The following is a 26,213-nucleotide window of genomic DNA, read 5'->3' on the forward strand; positions in this document are numbered from 1 at the left end:
AATTGCAGGGAGGTGTTCTTATTATTGGTTATGAGTCATGTAAATTTGGGGGTTTGGATTGAGAAATAAGAAGAGTGAATTGCAGAGAAAATAAATTAACGACTGTAAAATATCTTGGCAAGGTATGAGAATTAAATTTCCCAAGGTTAATAGCAATAGGTTGTTGTTTCTACTTAGTTAACCCTTACCGAATAAGGAAAAGTCAAGTAGTTGAGCTAACTCTTATTCACAAGTCCTAATCCTCTCCCTTGGGAAGGTCTAGCGTTAGTAAATACAGAATTAGCCAACAACTTCCAATTGCAAGAACAGATCATTCTCAATTGTGATGAGAATTGTTCATTGCTCCCACTTAGTTAACCCTTACTGAATAAAAAAAGTCAAGTGGACCAATCAACTTGATTCCTCAAGTCCTAGTAAACTCCTAAGGAAATACTAGATTTAGAGGGATCCAAATTAATCAGCAACTTCTAATTATCAATCAACAAAGGAGTTAGATAACTCAAGTGCCACCAATTACCCAACCAAAGCCAAGAAGAGAAAATATAATTTAAAACATCAATTGATAACAATTAATAGGAGAAGTAATAAATCTGAAATACCTCAATTTGCATTAAATAGAAAATCAAATCTGACATGGAGTTCATAAATCAAAGTAATGGAATGATTAAAAGTAGAAGAGAAATAAAAGTAAAGGAATATTGAACCTGGAATCATGGAGAAATAATCCTAAAATCAAGAGAAATCATAATTCCTAAAACCTAAGAGAGAGAGAGGAGAGAGCCTCTCTCTCTCTAGAAAACTACATCTAAAACATAAAATTGTGAATAATGAGATGATCATCTCTCCCCCTTTGATTCCTCCATTTTGTAGCCTTTAATATGTGTTTCCTGGGCTGAAAACTAGGTCAAAACACAGCCTGAAATCGCCGGGGGCGAATTCTGCAGTTTTCTGCACGTGGCGTCTGTCACGCGTGAGCGTGGGTTACGCACGCGCGTCATTTGGGGAATTTCCTTGTCATGCGTACGCGTCGATCACGCGTACGCGTCGCTTGTGTTCTGCGCGAGGCATGCGTTCGCGTCGTCCATGCGTGCGCGTCGCTGCCAGTTCCTCAAATACTTCATTTTTGTTGTTCTTTTCACTTTTGCATGTTTCTTTTCCATCCTCTAAGCCATTCTTGTCCTATGAAGCCTGAGATACTCAACGCACAGATCACGACATCGAATGGTAATAAAGGATAATTAAAATTAATAGTTTTAAAGCTTAGGAAACATGTTTTCACATATATCACATAATAAGGAAAGGATTGTAAAATCATGCAAATTATATGAATAAGTAAGTGAGGACTTGATAAAAACCACTCAATTAAGCACAATATAAATCATAAAATAGTGGTTTATCAGTATTCCTCGAAGCTGACTGCCCAGTTGAAAAAGTTGGCAGCTTTGGTGTTGAGCTCTACTTTCTTTCTGTCATCATCATTCCAATCAGCTTCACCTTTGAGAGTAACCACACCATCAGCTCCTATAATGGTTGAAAATTGTGGACTATCCAGGATTATCTTCCACATATTGAACAAATATCTTCATTATTCTTTCTTTCCAGTAACTGTAGTTCTTTCCATTGAAGAGTGAAGGTTTATTGCTTGACTGCCCTTTTGTCAGAGTGTAGGGCACCATATTTGAGCAACTGTTAACCGCCATCAAGATCTTTTCTCCAAGCTGCAAAGCTTGATCTCTTTAAGACCAAGCTCTAATACCAATTGATGGTAATTAGTGGCTAAGAGAAGTTGGGGGTTGAATCTTAGCCCCTTTTTTTCTTAATATTACTTTCTGCCTTTTAAAAGAACTTCAAGAGATATTTCTGCTTTTTATCTCATAATAAGTCAAAAGACATTTTCTTTTTGTCTCGTAACTGTTTAGGAGATATTTTTCAATTTTGTCTCCAACGCAACAGAAACAAAATAGAAGTAGAAGAGAAAGAGAGAATCACATCCAGAAGTATCCTGGTTTAGCTATTAAGTGCAATGCAGCCTACATCCAGTTTCCAAAACAATAATGATAGAATTTCACTATAATCAAAAGATTACATACACCAATTCTTCCCTAGGATCTATCCAATCCTATCTGGGATAAATCCAGATTCTATCCCCAAATCTGAACTTGACTTGGACACCTACCAAGCTTTCAACTGCAAAGTGCTAACCCAACTTGCAAGAGAATCCCCACAGGATCATGAAACACAATATACAGATGAACAAAGAAACTCTGAGATGTTTATGACTTTTTTTTTAATTATGCTCACTGCCTTTTTTCTCTCACTGGATTTTTCTTACAAACCTCACTCTATTTGCCTTTTTTCACCATGAGACACAGGCAAACAAAACTAAAGAAAAGAAAACAAAATGAAACCCATTGAAGGAGAAGAACTTCTATTAGCTTAGGGTAGCTATGAGAACTCTATGCTTTCTCTCCTTGATCTTAACCCTTATCCGTTCACCCTTATTATAGAAGGGGAAGCTTCCAAGATTGAAACCAGTTCAACTAAGCCACCAACATCTTTTCTAACATATAGCCAGTTCGAACAGAGAAGAGAGAGAAGGAAAACCAAAGCTAAAATCAATATGCATATACCTCTCTCAACCATTCTCATCAAGTTCCTTCACTCTGAGCCCTTGATCTTGACTTTGGCTCCAAAAAAAAAAACAGTGACCATTGATGATCCTCTGATCTTTGACAGTTCCTTCCTTTCCATATTTGCTTCTTCCTCTTCGTAGCTCCAATAGCTACCTTCTGTCTTGGAATAACAGAAATGGAAATGAACTTTGCCACTGAGATCTTCTTTTCTGATCGAGACGGATCTTTCCTATTCTTGGTATGGAAAATCTTGAAGCTCCTCTTGAAATCTTGCCTTCAATGGCAAAGATCTAGTCATACCATGCTTCGGATCTTTCTTTTGCAAAGGTCATCATCAACCTAGCCTTTTTTTTTTCTTCCATTAGCTTCACTATTTATTTCTTTGATAACTTGCTCTTTCTTCTTTTCTCTAATTGAAGTGACAACCGAAAACCAAGAGAGAGAGAAGAGAGAAGAGACAAAGCATTCAATATAAAATTAACTCAATTTAATTTTATGTTTCAATTACCTATGCAAGCAATTAATTCATTTGAATTTTGAATTCTATTCCACAATGTAGTAGGTAACCAAATTTTGAATTCTATTCCACAATGTAGTAGGTAACCAAATTTTGAATTCTATTCCACAATGTAGTAGGTAACCGTGGCTTTGTTTGGAGTCTTTCTCTCTTCTTTTAATTTCGGACCAAAGCCTTTTGTTGGTTTACAAAGAATAATTATCTTGGGCTACACACTAGTTTTCTGGCCAATTAGCTTTGCTATCCCTTTTAAATAATTCAGGCACACTGCATGAAATTTTTGCACAAAGGCTGATCACAATTTTATCACATTGGGCTTATATTGCCCTTTTAGCCCAACATAAAAATTTATTTTATTTTTCCTGCATACTAACAAACCCATTAACCAAACTTGAAGTAAATATAAAATTAACAATTTTTCTAATTAATATATTAATAATATTTGATCACTATAATTCAAGTTTTCCAAACTCAACACATATTTTAAAATAATTAACTATAAATATCAAATATTTAAAAAAATTATGAAACATCAGTGTAACATATTCAAAATTAAAATATAAAATATAAAATTTGATTTAAATACATGCAAAAATAGAATAAATATTTAATAAATAAATTAAATTAACTAATAATTTTAATTAAATTAATTAATAATCTCAATTAAATTAATTAATTAACATTTACTTATTTCTACATTTCACAATCCAACAAATTCTAATAACATGACCACCTATTTTACATGTGTAACAACACCGAATCTATAAAAGTACCCTTATTATAATTATATGCTCATTTATTTAAAAGCGGAAACAACAACACTAACTTGGAAGTCGATCGCTCTCGCAATGTGTCAAGTCGCGTTCAAGCGGTTGATATCTCCGTCTCGTGCATCCGCGCGTGCCATAATATCCGAGTATTTTAAAAATATTAAGAGAAATGTCCGAGAAAGGGAGAAATGAAGGTAATGGACAATGAAAGTGACAAAAGAGGCTCTGTGAACAAGTTCCTTATATAGGCGTGTCTAAACCTTATCTCGTTTACAGTGTAAAAGAAATAATTGTGTGTATCTTGTTTACATTGTAAACGAGATAAGCTACGTATCATAACACATGTGCAAACATGATACTGCAACGGCACACGTGTCTTATCTCATTTACACAACACATTTATTTCGTTTACACTGTAAACAAGATAAGTAATGCAATACAAATTGGTAAAAACGCTACAAATTATCTATTTTCGTAAATAAAAAATTTATTTTATTCATTTAAAAAATCCTAATTTATGACCTGGTGCTTTCATATAATAAAATGTCGCTGATGTATTTTCTTAACGTGGTGTACGCAGATCGGATTGGATATAGGCAAAATTTCAATCCGATTCGAACACTTCTCATCAGATTAGATACTATATCCGCATTTTTTAGTGTTGGATTGGATATATTCGCAAAACTTAAACGTTCTTAAAAGTATATTTCTATGTAAAAATTCAAAAAAATATTTCTTTCACACTTTTAAACCTATTTATTTTTAAAATATTTTTAAACAAATTTTTTGTAAATAAAATAAAATAAAATAATATAATATATAAATAACAAACAACTAAATATAATACCAAAGCTTTCAACAAGCATTTCCAATAATCACTAAACAACAATATTAAAAACAAACTAAAAGTCTACTTGTCTAAAGCAGCCGCAAATGTTTGAAATAAAATAATATTGAAACAAGTTGAACCCTTCTCCTTAAATCACCAGCCATCAAGTGAATTAGTGAAGCCTTTTAAAATTTCAACAACCATCTATCCGTTGCTTATTCAGAAGGCGTCGATGCAGCAACACTTGTTGGAGTAGGAATGTTCTCCACATCAAACCCACTTGTGTTGTTTGTACTTACTTATCAGTCATTCCAGACAAGACAATTCTACAAGCAGACAATTCATATCGACACCTCATATTTAGAATATTTCTATAAGTCCAATACTAAAAACCGAGTTCAAAAGTATAAGAAGTACTAAAGAACCTGTTTGATGATTAAGTATTCACTCGGATTCCAAAGAATATGTTACAAAGAGGACACTAAATTCTCATAACTCATTCTAATGTTTAATAACTCAATTTTATGAGGTTAATTGTTATATTGTAATTATTATTCTACTGTTAAAGGAAAATATTGCAACATTGACTATATATAAGCCTAAGAGCATCATATAAAAAAAGATCACAATAAGACATCAAGTATCTTATGATGAGAGTAGCTCATGAAAAGAGCAACCCATATAAAATAAAATTGTAACATTATAACCTCACAATATATGTATTATTCCAAATATGTGCACTAAGGTATGATATCTAACTTAATTTCTCTTGTGACCCATGCTAATTTGAGCGTCAACATCCTTGTAGGAACATCCCCCACCATTAGGAATGACAAACTTGGGACATTAGAAACTTACAATAGGAGGATGGTGGTAACATCGTATCTCCAACCCACTCTCTACAATTTTGTTTAGGTAACTTCTAAACTTGGAAGAGTAAAAACACTTCTGAACAATGGCACCGTCTGTGGAAACATGTCGCTTGTTACATTCTCTTTATTCTAAGTTCTACCTCGAGATGAGTTTAGCACAACACATATTCACAAGGTGAACAATGTAATAAAAAGAGCAAAGAATGCATAATCACAAAAGACAAGCATTAAAATATGTAATACAAAAATTCCACTAAAGAGATCGAAAGGTTTAGAAACTTAAATTTGTCACCATATCACTATACACTTCAAATGCCTATAATTGCTAAACTAATTAAATGATCAATGATTTGGAGGGTTAGTAACAATGTAAAGTTGTGAAGTAAGAAATTAGAAAAAAAATTTACAAATTTATCACAAAAAATAGAACTTGACATCCAGAGATCGAAGTTTACAAAATTAGAAGACGGAAATTTATTCTGATATTGAAAATCCTAATTAAGCTCCTTAAAATCAAACCACATTCATACTTAGATAAATAAAGGTATGATTTATTTTATTAAAATTTTATAAAATATTTTAGAGCATATTAAAAAATAATAATATAAAATTTGTGGTAGAAATAAAAGAATAATATTTTAATAATTATTTATTGAAAAAAATTCATGAATCAACTAATCTAAATTAGAAAATTTCATCATTCAATTATCTAAATAATTGCGTTAGATCGAAAAAAGTTTCATTTAGATAGATTGCACTTAAAATAAAAAAAACCATTATGCAATTATTTTAAGAGAAATAATTTTTTTATTTTAAACTCAACATGATTGAGTTACTATTTTAAACATAATAAATTTAATAAATATTGATTCATTTTGATATGTCTTCTTTAAAATCCTAAAAACTCAAACACTCGAGCTTACAAGCTATGAATTGGGGATACTCACCACAGGAAGTCCATGAAACCGAAAAATAAAAAAATGAAGAGAAAATTTGACATTCAAGGAATGAAAATATTGACTCTTGATCCTAAAATCATAATATGCAAACTCTGATTAAAAAAATCTAATTTTCAAACTCATAAATCGAGGTGGTAACCTACGATTAATAGAAGTTATGGTTAAAGTTCAGACTTCATAAGAAAAATAAGCAAAATAAAAAGCTCCACTTTAAAAGGATGAGACACTTGGGTTGAGATCTGAAACTCAAAAAATCTTTAAAGACATGCTGAATTTGGGGGGTCTATTCTGGAATATTTTTATAAATCCAATACTAAGAATCAGGTTCAAGAGTATAAGAAGTTTTAAAGAACCAATTTGATGATTAAGTATTCTCTTGGATTCTAAAGAATATGTCACAAAGAGAACACTAAATTCTCGTAACTCATTCTAATGCCTAATAACCAAGGTTCTGAGAATCGGACCGGTCATCGAACCATTCTACTCACTGGTTTACTAGTTCATTGGTTCAACCGGTCCAACTGTAGTTTAACCGAAAAAATCGTTTTATAATAAAATAATAAATAAATTATAAAACAACTCTCATCAACACAATAAAAAACAATCAATAAATCATCAACACAATAAAAATTATAGAACATGTTTATTGTTATAATATAAAATATAGAACATGTTTGTTTAATAGTTAATACATTGATAGTATTAAATATTTTCCAAGCTTCCAATCAAATGTGTTTTCAGATGATGGTGAAAATTCATAAATTGAGTCTGAGTAAACCATCTTTAGAAAGATACCTAAAATAGGATCAATTTTTTGGTTTCTAAAATATAAAGTTTCTAAAATAAGAAACCTCTGTTTTATCACCATACTTCCTGAAGCACTCAGTGTTGTCTACTGGCATGTTATTTATTATTATGACTGCCTCCATTATCAGTTCATTGTGCTGATGGTTTTCAATGCTGCAAGCTACTCCACTCCCAACTTTGAGCTGTTCCCTAATAAAGTTTCAAGTAGATAATTCAAAACATATTAATACTATCGCTCAAAACATAGTAAAGCTTGAGGTGTATGCAAGTATTAAGTGAAATCAAAGCAAAATTAACCGAAAGAAGAACAATTTATTATTTGAATTTAAAAGAGAGTCTCCACTACAAACATAACATTTGTTTGTCTAGGATGTAAAGAAATTAAAAATCAATTTTGATTTGTCTACACATTGAAAAGATGACAATGCAAGTTGATAAATATAAGCTAGAAGGTGTACTAGTTACAAAATTTATACAATATGGCATGTCTAGGCTAATAGGATACAAAATCAAAAGTCAGGGGTCAAGCATTCATTCCTACTGCACAACAAGAATCTTTGGCCTCAAAAGACGAGACTTTCCTATGAGATGAGTATTTCTTAACTGCTCAATTATGTTTGGTTTGACCATAACTACTCACAAAAACTCTAATTAGCAACAAAAAATTAAATAATTTCACATTTAAAAATCAAGAACAATTAGCAACAAAAATAAAAAATAGCAAACTTCAAGCCAAGACCCAAGAAGAATTGAAGAAAAATGGAACAAAAATTGAAGAAGAAGTTCAAAGAAGATGAAGACGAGGAGCCACTAATCTGGGTTCAAGAAGCCAGCGAAGACGAAGAGGACCTGCTGAGTTACTGGGTTCCGGACACGGAGAAGAGGAAGAGGCAGCGGTGCTGAGGACCTAGGGACGGCGGTGGCACTGAGGACCTGGTAACGGCAGTGACGATGGAGGGCTAGGGTTCGGGGTTCCTTTGCTTCAGAGTGCTAGGGTTTGGCGACGATGGCGTGAGATGAATGAATGATTGGGGGAAGAAGGGGGTTGGTTCACGGGTCTTCTTTTTTTTTTAACAAATTTAAAAACAGTGTCATTTTATCTGAACCGGTCGGTTATCGGTCTGGCTCAACCGGCTGGTTCTCAGCCGGTTCAATGGTTTTTCAATTTTTTTTCTCGAGCGGTTATAGGTGGAGGACCAGACCGCTTGCATTATCGATTCCCGGTTGAATCGGTTTGACCAGTCGATCCGGTCTGATTTTCAGAACCATGCTAATAACTCAATTTTATGAGGTTAATTGTTACATTATAACCATCATTTTACTATTAAAGGAGAATATTACAACATTGACTATATATAGGCCTAAAAGCATTATATGAAAAGAGACCACAATAAGACATCAAGTTTCTTACGATGAGAGTACCTCGTAAAAATAGCAATGCACATAAGTGAAGCTTGTAACACCATAATCTCACAATATATATATATATATATATATATATATATATATATATATATATATATATATATATATATATATATGCACTATTTCAAATACGTGCACTAAGTTATGATCTCTAATTAACTTAGTTCTTTTGTGACCCATGCTAACTTGAGCGTCAGAGTTTTTGCAGAAACACTCCCCACCATCGGGAATGATGAACTCAGGACATTAGGAATTCAGAATCAAGGATGGCGGCAATATCGTGTCTAGGGGTGGAAACAGGCCAGACCTGTCATGTAGTTAATTGGCCTGAGTCTGGCCTGCAGTCTGCTATAGACTTTTTTTAAAGTACTAAACCTGGCCTAAAGCCTGTTAAAAGGTTTGATAATTTTTTTACAAAAATAAATATATTATTTGAGAAATTTATTTTTTAATAAAAATATTTATATATAATATGTCATATTTAATATCTATAAGAATTTTTAAACTTTTAAAATATTTAAAATATACAAAAGTATTTATAATAAAATATAATAAATTTAAAATATCTCATAATTTTATTAATAATAAAAATATTATTTATATATTTAATTATGTGTTAATAGGCCTGGCCTATTAACGTATTAAGGCTTTTTCAAGAGCTTGAGCCTGTGCCTATTTTATAACAGGCTAGGCCAGGCCAGCCTAAACACAGGCCAGGCTATAGGCCCCTAGCAGGCCGCCTGACTTTTTTCCACCGCTAATCGTATCTCCAACCTACCCTCTACGATTTTGTTCAAGTAACTCCTAAACTCAAAAGAGTAAAAACACTCTTAAACAATTTCATATAACAATAACAACAACATAATTCATTAATTCTTTAAAAATAAGTAACAGAGGATTAATCATAAAATTTAAATGATGTTCATAAAAAAATTACTTGAAAGGAAAGGATGTTGAATCGTTGAAAGGAGGATGGTGAACCGAAAGGAACGGAGGATGATGGGCATGGAGGACGTCAAGGTGGCAAGAAAATAGCACCATAGACTATCGTGGGAACTGAAACGAGGACGACAATGTGGCTTCTTCTTGAGTACCACTGACGGCAGGGCGACGAGAATGCGAGGCGATGAGACAGCGATGCGAGGTGACGAGGCGGCGAGGTGATGAGAACGAAAGGACCACTGTCACTGAAGAAGCAGCGGCGAGAACACAACAAGCTAATGAAGGGGGAAGAACGCCACGAGGAAGGAGGAACAGAAGGAGATCATCGACAAGCAGTTTTTGGCTTTTCGATGGTGGCTAGGGAAGAATGTGAAGATTAGGGTTAGGGTGAACTGAAGTAACACACATATATTATTAATTGTGCGGATTCATAGATCTGCGGATTAGATACGCGGATGTAAACTAGATATCCATGATCCAATCCTTTAAGGGTACGGATCGGATTCGGTCTATGAATCGGATTATATCCGCAATTTGCGGATCAGATATAGATATTTACTGTAAATCTACAGATCCAATCCAATCCTTGAACACCCATATTCTTTGCGAATCGAATTATATTCGCAATTTACTGATCAGATACAAATTTTACCACATGTTTACAGATACAATTTGATCTATAAACACTTCTATTCTTAGTGTTGTCATGTTAATCTTTTGATATTTTTGTCTAGATATTATTTTAGTTATGTATTTTTTTTTTTTTGGTTGGATATTGCTTATGCATTTTGGTTATCCTTCAAATACATCAAACCAAAATCCCAGTGCAATTAATTTTAATGGATCTACAAAAAGAAAAAAAAATGTAATCTAAAGTATATTTATCTATCCCAAAAAAAAATAAAATAAAATAAATTTTTTCTCAAATATTATATTTCTTAATAATTTTAGTACAAAATACTATTTTAATAAATTTTTTGTGATTTATTATTTTAATAATTAATTTTTTAATGGTTTTTTAGAATAATTTTTTAAAGATAAAATTCAGGTATAATTAACTTCACGTAGAATTAATAAATTTAAATCATTAAATAATTTGATAAATTTGACTAAATTATCATTTAACGACTCTTATTTATCAATTTTATATAAAGTTAATTGCACTGGGTTTCCAATTTTTTTTCATAACGTTTTGTTGTATTAAAAAAAGTTAAAATACTTAACATTTCTTTTTACGAAATAGTTACTAGAGTTTTTTTTTTTTGGTGTCTAGTTACTAGAGTTTGTACACATAAATTAATATAATTTATGTCTATATTTTATAAATTTTTCATACATAATTTTAAACCAACACTTAATAATAATAATTTGTATTTATATTTATAAATATTTATATACAAAAATTATAAAATTTATATCTATATTTATCAAAATTTACACACATAAATTAATATAATATGTACGTATATTTTTCGAAATTTACATACATAAATAATAATTTAGCATTTATAATGAATAAATAATGGTTAAAATTATAAAACACTGAAGACCACCAACATACTTTATAATAAATAAATAAACATAAAAGGAAAAGTTAAAAAGAATAAAAAAAATGGAGAATCTATTCTCCAAGAAGTGAGAAAAACAAAAAACAGAGGCAACATTTGATCACTAAACCTGCGTTGTGTTGTCAACTAATACTAATGGCTTCTGCTGCTGCTTCTTCATGTTCTTCCATTTCAATGATGTTCCTAACTCATTCCTGTGCCTCTACTTCTTCCACCGCCCACCGCCTGCTCCCACCGGGATGCCTCCGCCGCCGCCTCCACTGCCACCCCTTACAGAGGGGCCCCACCTATCTCCGGTGCCTCACTTTTCACTCTTCCGCAGCAGCTCCTTCACTGCCCCATGTTGTTTTTCCCCATGGTACAAACAAAGCTCTCAACTTTTCTGCCGCTTTTTGTCTATTTGAAACCTCCGTTTAGTTTTAGCTTGATGGGTTCATTTGTGGTACCCTTCTTTTGTTATTTTGTAGCTATCTAGTGTAGTTATGGCATTAAAGGGCAAAAAAAAAAAAGCAGTCTCTTTTACATTCAACTTGAATGGTGCTAGTGACTTTTTTTACATTCAATAGGGTTTAGGGTCTAGTTTTCTTTTTCTTTTTGGTGGGGGGATTTGAGTTTCTGTTTGGTTGAGATTGCCAGTGTTTGTGTCTGCCTGTGTTGATTCAACATAGCCTGCTAGTGACATTGTAGAATTAAATGGATAAGCTTTGGAATTTAGCATGAATTTTACCTCAGTTACCTGCTGATTAGGTTCTAGATGATAATTTGTACAATGAAGAATTTGAAGCCTTATGTCTGATCAAGATATTAGACTTGGATTGGGCATGTGATTCTCTTACATGCACGTGACAATGAATCCTTTCTATTGCTATTGTATGAGAAAGGTTTTGCTAAGTTATGTTCATATGTTTATTTTTTAATATGATTATGTGTGCAGCATCCCTGACTACTGGGACTAATACTAAGGTGATTGATGGAAAAGCGGTATCAAAGCAGATCAGAGATGAGATAACAGCTGAAGTCTCCAGGATGAAAGAAGCTATTGGTGTGATTCCAGGGTTAGCTGTAATCCTGGTTGGAGATAGAAAGGACTCTGCTACTTACGTGCGTAACAAGAAGAAAGCTTGTGAATCTGTTGGAATCAATTCTTTGGAAGTACATTTGGCTGAGGATTCCACAGAAGAAGAAGTATTGAAGCATATTTCAGGCTACAATGATGATCCTTCAGTTCATGGCATTCTTGTTCAGTTACCTTTACCTTCTGTATGCTTCTACATCTCTAACTTCATTTTATATTAAGGGAAAAGTATTCTAAATTATGCTAAGTTTCCTATATTTTCATGGAAATACGTCAAGCTTTTCATACACGAAAGATCAATAACTTATAGCTGAGTTTGCTGCTCACTAATAGATAAGAGTGACTTAATGACTTTCATTGGAAGCTTTATTAATTTTCCTTGGCCTTATGACAGCATATGAATGAGCAAAATGTCCTGAATGCTGTTAGAATTGAGAAAGATGTAGATGGCTTTCATCCATTAAATATTGGTCGTCTTGCCATGCGTGGTAGAGAACCACTATTTGTTCCCTGTACACCAAAGGGGTGCATAGAGCTACTTCACAGACACGGCATTTCTATTAAAGGAAAGAGGGCCGTTGTAATTGGTCGGAGCAATATCGTAGGAATGCCAGCTGCTCTCTTGCTGCAGGTAAACATCTCATTAGTCAAAACTTTAAAAGTTATAAACAGTTCAAAATTTGTTTTATTTAAATATAACTGGCTCTTTTTTTTTTTTGTATCAAACATGTGTGTGTGTATATATAATTTTCCTAGAGGGAAGATGCTACTGTCACTGTCGTCCATTCAAGAACCAATAATCCTGAAGAGATCATAAAGCAGGCAGATATTATCATTTCGGCTGTTGGGCAGCCAAACATGGTTAGGGGAAGCTGGATAAAAACTGGTGCAGTAATTATCGATGTCGGAATCAACCCAGTAGAGGTTAGTAGATTTGATTTAAGTCCTTTATCTTGGTTGTGTTTTTATGAATAATGAAAAAAACAAGTAAATGCATAAATTTTAAAATCAAGGTTATTTAACCAATCCGTGTGTATTTGGGGGGTTTGAGACAGGATCCGAATAGCCCTCGAGGTTATAGACTGGTTGGAGATGTTTGTTATGAAGAAGCCGTAGAAGTTGCCTCGGCTGTTACTCCTGTTCCTGGAGGAGTTGGTCCAATGACCATAGCAATGCTTCTCCAGAATACACTCATCTCTGCAAAGAGGATGCATAATTTTGAATAAACAAGTGAAACCATGTAATATCATTTATTCCATCAATTTTTTGTTTAGAAGATTGTTGAATTTTGTCTTACCTGATTTGGTTGTACATTGAAAAAAAAAAAAGGGGGGGGAGGGGGGGATGAAAGAGTTTCTTAGGATGGTAGCATAAAAGATCCCCTTCCATGTAGTTGCATAATGTGATGCAATAAATTCATTACTCTTAAGAAACTTGGTTGAAATGTCAAATCTAGTGGTATAGGATACAAGTAGTGAAAAGAAAGCTCTTGTATTTATTCTGAGTCTTAATTTCATGAATAAATTATAACTCAAATGAGACCAATTGCTCAAGTTTCTTGATTTGGTCCTCCTTCTACATTTTGGTTATATGCATGTGTAGCTTCCTTATCATTTTTAGATATAATTGAAATTTGGGACTAAAGAATGTGAGTACTGATATTCAGCCAAACTATGAATTGGAAGTACATTTTGTTTGAGAAAATAATTTCAACTTTTATTTTTATTTTAAAGCTAATTGTAATTTTAATTTGTTTTTCTTTTTTCTCTTGAAATTGAGATGTATTTAGAAAATGGATGGTGATATTACCACTTCTATATTTGATAATTTCATTGTATACATGATTTTTTTTTGCATTATATATTTGCATGAATTTGTTAAAAAAGAATTATCAAAATACGAATAATAAATATCCATTTCCCAAAAAATAAGAAGTAGAAACAAGAAACAAGCTTCTTTAGTTGTTTTGAACATAAAATAAGTTAAATCTAGTGGCAGCAACACTGTCATGTTATGAGTTGGCCGCATCACTCTTAAGTCTTAACAGATTGATTTGAAACAATTTAACTGCATGACATGCTTATTTATCAAATCCAATATATAAAAATGCCAACAAAATTACAAAATTGGGGAACCAAAATTACAGTGATTTGCATCTTGTGATCACATGTATTTGATACTTCCTCAATAGTGGTTCTCAATGGAAACACTGCTTCAGCAAATTCAATTTTTAAGGAAGAGAGCTGTGCACTGCTTCATGGTATCTTCAGGACTTGTAACTGAAAAGGAATGAATACAAATGGTCTTTATTTAAAATGAAATTGTTTCAGCATGCCATTGTAACCAAAACTCAGTCATTTTCACATGTTATGATTTAAGTTAGAAAGCAACTAACCTGTGTGGCCAATAGTCCTTTCTGATTCATAGATTTCATGGTCATTTCCACCCTGCTCAAAGAAAATTACAAGATAAGAATGTAGGAAATTAATTAATCTTCATCCTATGGTAACACCATAAAATAGACATATAGCTTCAGTTTTGGGTTGCAACAGTTGGCAGTAAAAAATTTCAATAAATATATAAATTCTAAAAGCATTATCATTTTGGTAAATTATTTGAAATAGGCCCAAAATGGAGAAAAAAAAAGTTCATGCAGTCTCCATAAATAGACAATTATTTGCTTGTTAGTTGTTACAGAATTTTTTGCCCCAGCTCACTTTAAGGATTTACACAGAGATGTAACATTGATAAATCATAGACAAAGGTTCGGTAGCGACTAGCATTATAGAATTAAAAAATCTACAATGGTACAGAGTTACAGATGTGTGTTTGATACTCTACAGGCGTATTGCATAATAAACTTAAGGACTAACCTTGTAGGTTTTGTCACCAAAGAAGTGAATTTCATTAAAATCTTCAAGGTATCTAAGGCAGTATGTTTTATCCCAACCTTGAGGGAAAACCTGAAGAGCAGATTCAAATTAAGATATATTCACTTATAACTTGACCATTAACACATTTGCCACATCAGCATGAAGATCATCACTTACATCAAAGCTTATCTGCCCTCCAATGGAAAATGTCAGATTAAAATGAGCAAACTTTTCACGAAGCACCTCAACCATTTTCGGACGAATGTTGTGAATCTGAGAACATGCGTTGCAAACTTTTAAAAGAAATATAGTATCAAATTATAGAGACCGAAATTCTAATTAGCATTCACATGACCAAGATGTCTCACCTTGTCATACTTCTCAAATTCATCTCTTTCTTCTTGGCTGCAGTTTCGCCCGATTGGTGACACATTCAGCATTCCACTACGGAATTCTATGAATGTTCCCCTGAAAAGATTGTGACAAAACGTGATTTATAAGTTTCCTGCAACAAAAATGAAATGTATATGATTAACCTCTGAATATCGCTAACCTCTTAATAGGGATATCCAAGTCAGCAATGTAATGAAGTGTGAAATTAATAAATTCCTGCAGCAAAATTATCCCCATATGCAGTTAGGAGGTAATCAGCATGGTTGGCTCAGTCTCAAACAATATGGCTTGAATGGAAATTCGGGCCTTACCTTGAGCTTTTCATCACCAAGGAATGATTTCAAGCTCTGTAAACAGGGAAATTTACAACTTGTCACGGTGTATTAGATCAAAACTTTACATTGATAGATTAAGAGGGAAAAAAAAAAAGAGGGGGGGGGGGGAGGATTTACAAGCCACAACATAATGGTACTAGTTTTGTTCTTTCAATAACAAAAGGGTCATCACAATTTTTTCAAGTTACATCTGATCATTGCAATTTGATTCTATCAAGGATTGAGGTTTATGAGGTGTACCTGGGTTCCAATGAGGTTTCCTTCCTTATGAGCCACAAGACCATTCTCAGAAAATACATAATCATAGTCATTGGTAACTGCAACAGTAAGGGGGTATATTCAAAAGATAGATCCTTTTGATTTCATTCTAATAGCTTATCAAAGATGCATGATTTGACAAAAGTAGAGAAAAAGTAAAAACTGAATTCTCAGCTTATATCAGCAAACATGATTCCCAACTTCAACCAATTTCAAAGAAGACAACAAAACAAACATGAAGAAGAAACCACATAATAGAATTAATTAGCATTAAGCAATGAGAAGGAACACTACAATCAATTTTCTCAAAGTGGTTTCGCATAACAAAATTATAGCATCAGAAATCTGAGAGATGCTTGTAGCTAACCTGTGCTGCCAAGTTGCTCAGATATCTTTACAAGGTCAGAACCGCCCACAACTCCAACTGTTACAACCTGTACTAGGAAAAAGGAAAGGACTTTTAAAGCAGGTTCTATGAATGGTCACGTATGGATTAAGAAAAGAAATGCATGTAAACTTTTTTTTTTTTTTTCAAAAACAAAATCCGGCTCATTTACCTTCCTTAGATCTTGCATGAACACCAACATCTCTGGAGTCACCACCTTGAATTCGAGTAGGAAACAATAAATAAAGGTGATGCAAGACTAAACAATCATAATAAATCCAGATTTCTAGTTTTCTTCAGCATTATGGTGTTATAGCATGCTATAATTAGTAGGCTTTGGATTCAGTAGCCTTCTTCAAAGAGAGGCTATTGGTAGCCACTTCATAGTTATAAAATAACCCCATGCATATTTTTTCATATTTAAAAAGTACTCATGCTTTGTTTTTTATTTCTTTTCAGACCTTCACTGTTCAAATAAGAGGAAAAGAAAGTACTGCCGCATCTCATTGCTGCCTTATCCTTTGAAAGAACTGCAACACCATTAATAAATTTTGATCTGCCTCCATCATGTCCAATATAAACATTGACAATGGTGGTGGTTGATGGATGATCTTGGTGAACGATCTTTGGAGTGTTGATTGAGAAACATGGGCTCACTTCTTCCTCTTCCTCTTGTTTCTCTTTTGCCATCATTATTCCTTCTCTTTGCTCTTTAATTATTGAAATATACGATAATTATTGGTGCCTTTATTCATACGAGTATGCTCTTCACTTTTTGAATAATCTAGGTTTATTCAATCAATTCATCAATTTCAATACAAAAATAAAAAAAATATGACTTCAATTTGTTAAAAGATTATCTAGTTTCATAAAGAGACCCAGAGTCAAATTCAACATTGATGACTAGTTTGTGCAGCATTTGAGCTGTTGGAAGTGGGAATGTTTTTCTTTCTCTTGGTTGAGAGTGGGCACAGTTGGAATACAGAACTTATTTTTATGGACTTCTCATGGAGATAAAAATTATTCATACAACTTCATGCCAAACAAATGAAACTACTGAACAGTGTTGATGGAAGTTGCAATAGTGAAGGCAGAAATGGAAGTTGGGATAATGCGTGTTAAAAAAGAAATAAAAAAATAAAAAGGAATACTTTCAAATATTAAAAGATATGCATCGGGTATATTTTATAATTGAATTTGAAGAGGCTACTAGTAGCTTTCTTTGGAGAGAGAAACAGAATCCAAACCCTAATTAGTAACCTTAAACTACTTGTAGACAATAAATCTGACTCAGAACACATCAAATTGCTCCATTAATATATTTTTTTTATCTATACAATAGTAATGCCATTGGCTCAAGAAGAAGAAATACCTTCCTTGGGGCTGTAAGAGTCCCATCAACATCAAACAATGCAATCAAACCAGGTTTCCGGGCAGCCATTTATTCTTATTATTAGCACCAAAACCTGCATAGTGTTGAACCCCTTCATCAAGGTTTAAGCAAAGATATGGTCAAAAATGCAAATCAACAACTTTTCCCCCCTCAAAGGCAACTGTTTGCTTCATCAAGCAATAAAGACACAAGAGTATATGAACATTGTCCAAAACTTCATTATATCCTCCAGCAGACACATAATCGAACTTGTATGGTAAACGCTTATTCATCAATAGTGCAAGATAATTACAATCTTACAAGTTTGCAAATGCTGCTTCGTCAAATAAGGAATTTTGGAAGAAAAAGAGAAACAACCAGCTCAGAAATGCAGAATTCCATAAAATTTTTAAAATAAATAATAAAAGAAAAAAAAATGAAAAACGCTACCTTGCACGCAACGCAGCAGCAGCCAGCAGGAGTGAGAAGCTGGGAGCGTGCGATCAGAGCGAGAGAGAAGTGAGAAGTGAGAAGAAGGAAATTAAGTTGAAGCAGATAGACCGTTATAATGGGTGGAAGCAAAGGAGTTAATGTAAAACGATTTGAGATCTGTGATTGAGACTTGAGAGGGAATTGGACACAGGAAACTGCTTTCAGTGGGGCCTACAACAACACTAGAATGCAACCAAGGCGCGCGCAAAAACGTGCATCATACCGTACAATCTAGTTAAAGATGAAGACTGGTGTTTCTCAAAACTGGATCTCCCATAGGTTTTTTTTTAATTTATTTCACACATATATTTTGATTATATTTTAATTTGTGTTTTTGGTATTTTAAAATCAGGAGTGTTAGGACTTAGGAGAATATCAAATTTTGTAATTTATAATCATTAATTAGTTATTACTAATGTTTTTAATGGTGTGAAATTTTATTTAATGGTATAGAATTACTCACTTTTTTATTGGTTAGATACTGACCATATTTTAATAAAAATGTTAGTCCTTACACTTTCTTTTTTAGAATAAAACATTATTTTTAATATTTCAAATAAAAGATAAAAACTAAAATTTTAAATATTGTATCAAGTGAATTATTATTATTACTACAAACATTCACATTATTTTATTAGAATTGCAAGTTAGACGAATAGGATATGTTAAGGGTGTTCGCGATGCGGTTTAGTTCAATTTTAAGAAAAAAAGTCATCCAATCCGAACGCTTAATTTATGTGCAGTGCAGTTTGGATTGGATGAACTCTTTTTGAAAATCCGATCCAACTATACTTGCTTTAATGATGGGTAGACTTGTCGAAGAGTTGTATCAACGATGGACTAGACTTCAGCCCTTGGCTTTGCCCCGCTTTCTGCCTCTGAAAACGTATTCACATCTACTCCCAACACCCAAGCCACCAAGGATTCTCGTGGGCACTTACCTTTAGACGCTGCTTCAAGCCAAAAGGAAAGATTGATCCGATTACAAGCGGTTTGGATCGTTTGAATTTGCAATTTTTTAAATAAAAAAATTAAATACGCAGTAGAGGTCCAGCACAGATGGTTTAACTATCTACCTCATACAGTGCTGCACCCGGGTTCTAGTCCCAGCTGAGCCTGGTCGTTGGTTTAAGGAACCCATGATATCCAATTACCCATGGTAGTGTGTGTGAGTGTGTTGTGTGTGTGTAACATGGGTGTAATACCTAAGATTGGGGGCTGTCCAATCTACTTGACCAAAAAAATAAATAAATAAATAAATAAATTAAATACATATAACAAGTCTCAACATCAAATTTTAAATAATCAATAATGACATAATAAGTCTTAACAATATCTTAAAAAACCAACGATAACATAACAATAGAAATAAAATTATAGGTTAGTTAAAATAAATAAATAAATAATAATACATGAATAATAGAAAAACGTATAATAAATTGAACATGTTATAAGTATAATTGTAAATATAATAATAAAATAATAATATTATAGCACATTGTGCGGTTTGGGTTGGATTGGATCGGTTATGAAAAATAGATCCGAAATTCGATCAAATTCAGCGGTTTGCAAAAAATATAATCCAATCAAATCCAAATTAGTGCGATTTTAATCGATTTTCTGTTTAAATTAAATTGAATGAGCGACTTAATTTAGATCGGTTTGAATTTGAACACCTCTAGAATATGTGATGCAGATTAGGTTGCCAATTTACTATGATTGGATTTAGATGGAAGCAAGTTAGATACCTATCAGTGCGGATAAGGCAGTTAGTCCTATATGAAATTTTAGACGTTTTTTAAAAGATAAAAAAATAAAATAGATTAAAAATTTAAGTGTTAATATTTTGGACATTAGATTAGGGTAATGCCAATTTGAAGTTTTATTTTAAGTTACTGATATTAAATTTTTTAATTTATTTTAAAAAAAAACTATTAGAGAGTCCTTGATAGCAATTTGTTGGTGTAACTTGTAAGTGCTTTATGCCAAAGACAACCATGTATTTCACAAAGACACAATTTTAATTTCTATTAATAATAAGTTGAAGGTCACTTTACTAGATAAGTAGTATATCCAATTTCTGAAAAAAATGATCGATAAAGAACTTATTTAGTGTTTTTTCAAAATAAAATTTAGTAGATTTTTTAATTTTCAAGCATTTTGTGCTCAGCTGGTGGAGTAATTTGGAAGCATGCGGAGAGAGTTACATTCGCACGTTAGCAAGCAATATAATCATGAGTTAAAACCTGGAAAGAAACTTCTTGGCAATCTTCATTGCATTTTCTTTCTTCACACCACATGTCTCTTTAAATTTTGTCCTATTTCCATTACAACAATAAATAACTTTCAACTTTTCTTAGTAGAAGCCAAAAAAGAAAGGGGGAAAAAATTTTCTGAATTCCTAATCACTTTGAACCAAAATGGTGGCACCTGATTCATGTTAAGAGAGGAGGAGGCCTAGATGGGCCACCAATTGGAAGAAATGGAAGATGGCATCATGGAATATGCTGTTATCCATCAATGGTAAGAGGGAAGTAATGTTTAAACTTAAAATGCACTAACAAATCTTTAAAGGGCTTGGGGCTCATTTTTTATAATATGAAAAGTTTATTGGTGATTTTAATAGAAATGAAAGTTTTTGGTGTATTTATATATTGGTGGACGTGTCAGATGGGCAGCTTTAATATGTGGGGGCGCGCTAATGCAGCACATGGAGGGTGAGTTGACACCACGGGGAGGGTGTGTTGCTGACGTGTTGATGTCTGATTCAAGGGCAGCTTCAACACGTGAAGGGTGTGTTGCTGACGTGTCGCTCTTTGATTCGATGGTGATGCAATACGTGGTGTGCGTGTTGAATGTTCTTCATATATAAGGCAAAGCTCGGTACTATTTTATTGCGAAGAGAAGAGTTGTTTGAGTGTGTTTCTGGTGTGATGGAGGGTACCGCAAACTTGGTAGTGTATCGCAACGGTGAAATTATACAGAATACTCATGAGGGAGTGAGGTTTATGTGTGAGAATCAATTTTCGTTTGTAGTTCCATACACCATGACATTAATGGAGCTTCAGAAGGATCTCTGTCAAAGCATGAAGAATGATATGTTGAGGAGAGTGAGCAGTATTTTATATCAAAATCCCGTTATAATTTTTGGTAGTATAATATAGTTTGATATTATGTTGATCATTGACGGAGCGAGTATGCAAAATATGTTTCATATTCACCAGCAGACTCAAGTGCGACAGCCAAAGATTGAGCTGTATGTTGAGTTTGAAAATGTAGACGCAAATGGAATTCAAAAGGATTCAGATATAGATGATGATAGAGTTGAAGTGTACAAAGAATAAAAAGTGACAGTGAAGAGGGCTTCGAAGCTACTTATGAAGTCGGGATGTGAGAGTTGAGGCAGCAGTGGAGAACATAGTGGTTCTTCCCGCAGTTAGTCAACCGATGGACGTTCCACCTTTTATGTGTAACTTAGATATTGATGCCATACATGCACCGAAATTTCTGGAATATGCAAATATAGGTACGTGATGAGTGAATAATACATTTTTCTTAATTTATATTTTGGATGGATCAATGAATGATGATTTATGCTTTGTATAGATGTTACTGATCTTGAGGACGGGGAGTTCAGGATTAGAATGGAATATAGTTCTAAAAGGTCGGTCGTCGCAGTAATTAGAAGTTACACTATCTCTAGAGGAGCTGACTACAATGTGTATAAGTTTGAGCCATAGGCATTTTAAGCAAAATGCAAGACGTATGGGCGTGGGTGTGACTGCTTATCCGAGCTAGCTTGATACGGAAAAAAGGTTGTTAGGAGATACGCAGATACAATGGTAGGCACACGTGCACCATAGGAATGATTTCACAGGATCATTCCAAGTTAAACTCGAATACAGTTGTTGAGACTATAAGGCCATTGGTTGAGACCGACCTGTCCATCAAGGTGAAATCTATGATTGCGGAAGTCCAGTCAAGGTTCAACTACACCATCAGTTACCGAAAGGTTTGGTTGGCAAAGCAGAAGTCCATAGCCAAAGTTTTCGGTGGTTGGGAAGATTCTTACCAAGCTTTGTCATGGTGGTTCTCGGTCATGGTTCAGAAGATGCCTGACTCAATTGTCCAAATAGAAACATGACCCCTATACAACGGGAGTGAGGAGGCGGACGGAGTCAGGATACTTCACTACGTATTTTAGAGTTTCAATCCATGCATTAGAGCGTTCAAGCATTGCAAGCCTCTGGTTGATGGCACACGCCTTTACGGAAAATACAAAGGTGCACTTTTAGTTGTTGTTGCACAAGATGGCAACCAGAACATTGTGCTTATCACTTTTGTCCTCGTGGAAGGGAGACCGTTAATGCGTGACACTTTTTTCTCAGTAATTTATGTTAGAAAAGACAGTGTGGATATAATCTCAGACTGACATGAGTCAATCCGGGAAGCAGTAAATCATTCCGAATGTGATTGGCAACCTTCAAGAGCATGGTGGATGTTTTGTATTAGGCACATCAGTAGCACCTTTTTAAGGGCATTTAAAGTTCTGCACTTGCAAAAACTTGTTGTCAGCATAGGATATTCAAGGACGGTAGAGGAGTACAACATCAACTATTAGAGATTGCAAGAACGAGGCAAGACATATGCCCGGTAGTGCGATGTCATTGGACTTATAAACTGGATATTGGCATTTGACGAGGGACAACGACAGGGCCACATGATGACAAACTTTGTCGAGGGCATTAATTCAATGTCGAAGGGTGTCTGGAACCTCCCTGTGTTGGCACTCATCCGAGCAACATATTATCGGTTAAATGAGCTATTTACAAGGAAGAGTGCCGAGGCTCACGATCGTAAGCGGGCTGGATTTACTTTCTCTGGTTTTTCACAACAGCAGATAGAAGCAAATATGCAACATGCTAAAAATATAGTTGTGCACCGGTTTAATAGACGAAACGAGGTATTTGAGGTGTGTGAAATGCCTAATAGAAAGGTGTTGGCAGTTGATCTTGTGCGGTGGACACGTGACTGTGGGCACTTTCAGGTGGAATGACTACCATGTCGCCATATTATTGCTTGTTGTGCCAACCAGCGTCTCGATTGGCAGCTGTATGTGAATGATATGTACAAGACGACAGAGGTTCGTAAGGTCTACAGTAGGGGTGGCAAACGGGCCTAAACCCGCTGGGCCGGCCCGCGTAACCCGCCAAAAAAGGCGGGCTGGGCTGGAAAATCAGGACCGCCGAAAGACAAAAGCCCGCCTAACCCAAACCGTATAAACCGTGGGCTTTGGCGGGGCGGGACAGGCTTCCCCGGCGGGCTGGCGTTTTTTTTTTTTTTTTTTGGGCTGAAGTGCTGAACCCATTAGCCATTACCCATGAACCCACCCACCCGGCCACTTCCTACCCGACCCGACCCAATCCCCATTCCCCATTTCCCCAGCCAAACGGCCGAAACCCTAATGGCCTAATGAATCCCCAATACCCCAACCCCAAGAGCCAAGACCAGAAGACATAATCCCTAATTCCAGATTTGCAGCTTCCTCACTCAGCCACTCCTCAGTTCGTCGTCACTCAGCCACTCCTCGACGGCCTCAGTTCCTCAGTTCCTGCGTTCCTCACGGAGTCACCGTCAGTTCCTCACCGAGTCACCGTCACTCTCAGTCTCTCAGTCGGTCATCCTCATTCCTCAGCCCCTCACCGTCACTCTCAGTCTCTCAGTCTCTCACTTCCATCGTCCCTCACCGTCACTCTCAGTCTCTCACCTCAGCTCGAACTTCAGAGTTCCGTCCTCATCCCTGACGGTTGCTGAGTCGGAGTCAATTTCCTCACTGTCGATCTTCGGTCGTCGTGGCCTACAGGTTTATAGCCACCGCTGCTGCTCCGTCTGGCCGTCGTCGCTGCTGCCTGCTAGTCTCGGTCCTGGGCTCCTGGGTCTTGTCCTCTGACTCTGCTGGTCTCGCTCTCCATCACGGGCTCACGGCTGCTCCTCGCCTCATCTGTGGCTCTGTCCTGGTCCTCGTCTCCTCTGGTAAGTTTTCTGGCTTAGGGTTTGAGATTCATCAATTTAGGTTTGTTTGTTGTGTTTTGTGACTGCTGTTTGATATAGGTAAATTAGGGTTGATATTTGGTTGAGTTTTGATTATAGTTGATGTTTGGTTAAATCTGATTATGGTTGAGTTTTGATGATGGTTGATAATGGTTGAAATCTGCCTATTTGGTTGAATCTGATGCAGATTCAGAAATTATTTCTTATTTTTTGTGTTGTTTGGTTGATAATGGTTGAAATCTGGCTATTTGGTTAAGTCTGATGCAGATTCAGAAATTGTTTCTTATTTTTTGTGTTGTTTGGTTGATAATGGTTGAAATCTGCCTATTTGGTTAAATCTGATGCAGATTCAGAAATTGTTTCTTATTTTTTGTGTTGTTTGGTTGATAATGGTTGAAATCTGCCTATTTGGTTAAGTGTGATGCAGATTCAGAAATTGTTTCTTATTTTTTGTGTTGTTTGGTTGATAATGGTTGAAATCTGCCTATTTGGTTAAATCTGATGCAGATTCAGAAATTGTTTCTTATTTTTTGTGTTGTTTGGTTGATAATGGTTGAAATCTGGCTATTTGGTTAAGTCTGATGCAGATTCAGAAATTGTTTCTTATTTTTTGTGTTGTTTGGTTGATAATGGTTGAAATCTGCCTATTTGGTTAAATCTGATGCAGATTCAGAAATTGTTTCTTATTTTTTGTGTTTTGTGACTGTGGTTGAGTTTTGATTATGGTTGATATTTGGTTAAATCTGATTATGGTTGAGTTTTGATGATGGTTGATAATGGTTGAGTTTTGCCTATTTGGTTAAATTTGATGCAGATTCAGAAATTGTTTCTTATTTATTGTGTTGTTTCTTAATGGTTGAGTTTTGATTATGGTTGATAATGGTTGATATTTGGCTGAATACTTGAATCTGATGCGGATTCAGAAATTATTTGCTGTTTTTTGTATTCAGAAAATCCTAGTTCATATAAACAGTTTACATTTACTTTTATTTCAGGAAATATGAATTCTGAAACTGTGAGTAACCTTGTTACTACTGGAGTTGGTTCTGAGGCTGCTCCGGTCGAGGTTGATGAACCTAGTTTGAAAAGGCTGAGACCAGCAACCTCTGATGTTTGGAATTTTTTCAAAAAGCTCGGTCCAGATAAGGATGGAGTAGAACGTGCTGAGTGTAAAGGATGCAAGAAAGTGTTTAAAGCTGGAGGTAAGCGATATGGCACTTCTACTATAAAACGGCATCTTGATAGTTGTACTCAAATTAAGCATGAAGATATTGGTCAGACTATAGCAGAATTGCAACTTAAAATGGGTTCACTTAAGATTGATTCAGGAGTGGCTAGAGATATGTTTGCTGGGTATGTAGTTGCTGGGGATAAGCCTTTTAATATGGTTGATGATAGGAGATTTAGAAATTGGGTGAAATATATTAGTCCAACTTTGAAACTTCCTTCTAGGAATACGGTTAAAGCTGACATAGTGAAAGTTTACAAGAGAGAAGCTGCGAAACTTAAAAAAATTTTAGTTTCCATTCCAAATAGAATTTGCTTAACATCTGATCTTTGGACTTCCAGTACCAATGAGGGGTTTATATGTTTGACTGCACATTTTGTTGATGAGAACTGGAAATTACAGAGTAAAATTCTCAATTTTTGTCATATG

General features: G+C 34.6%; 2 protein-coding genes across 3 annotated transcripts; one reads left to right on the forward strand and one right to left on the reverse strand.

Moving 5' to 3' along the window:
- Window positions 1-11,356: 11,356 nt before the first annotated feature.
- On the forward strand, window positions 11,357-13,950 carry LOC112789813 (bifunctional protein FolD 4, chloroplastic). Its single transcript, XM_025831869.2, has 5 exons — window positions 11,357-11,680; window positions 12,257-12,582; window positions 12,792-13,028; window positions 13,154-13,321; window positions 13,453-13,950. Exons 1-5 carry the CDS (start codon window positions 11,458-11,460, stop codon window positions 13,621-13,623), a joined length of 1,125 nt encoding a protein of 374 aa, XP_025687654.1. The 5' UTR covers window positions 11,357-11,457; the 3' UTR covers window positions 13,624-13,950.
- Window positions 13,951-14,332: 382 nt separating this feature from the next.
- On the reverse strand, window positions 14,333-18,779 carry LOC112789814 (phosphomannomutase). Of its 2 annotated transcripts, none has more exons than XM_025831870.2 (12): window positions 18,464-18,779; window positions 18,014-18,107; window positions 16,814-16,858; window positions 16,624-16,690; window positions 16,239-16,315; window positions 15,975-16,010; window positions 15,824-15,879; window positions 15,639-15,738; window positions 15,448-15,543; window positions 15,271-15,360; window positions 14,793-14,844; window positions 14,333-14,676 (listed from the first exon to the last, which is right to left on the reverse strand). In XM_025831870.2, the coding sequence occupies exons 2-12, from the start codon at window positions 18,080-18,082 to the stop codon at window positions 14,621-14,623; spliced, it is 744 nt and encodes a 247-aa protein (XP_025687655.1). In that variant the 5' UTR covers window positions 18,083-18,107; window positions 18,464-18,779; the 3' UTR covers window positions 14,333-14,620. The 2 variants fall into 2 exon arrangements, with proteins under 2 accessions (XP_025687655.1, XP_025687656.1); XM_025831871.2 differs by having other exon boundaries at window positions 18,014-18,125; window positions 18,464-18,617.
- Window positions 18,780-26,213: the final 7,434 nt, after the last annotated feature.

The sequence above is a fragment of the Arachis hypogaea genome, chromosome 3 (genome assembly GCF_003086295.3).
Source record: "Arachis hypogaea cultivar Tifrunner chromosome 3, arahy.Tifrunner.gnm2.J5K5, whole genome shotgun sequence".
NCBI lineage: Eukaryota > Viridiplantae > Streptophyta > Magnoliopsida > Fabales > Fabaceae > Arachis > Arachis hypogaea.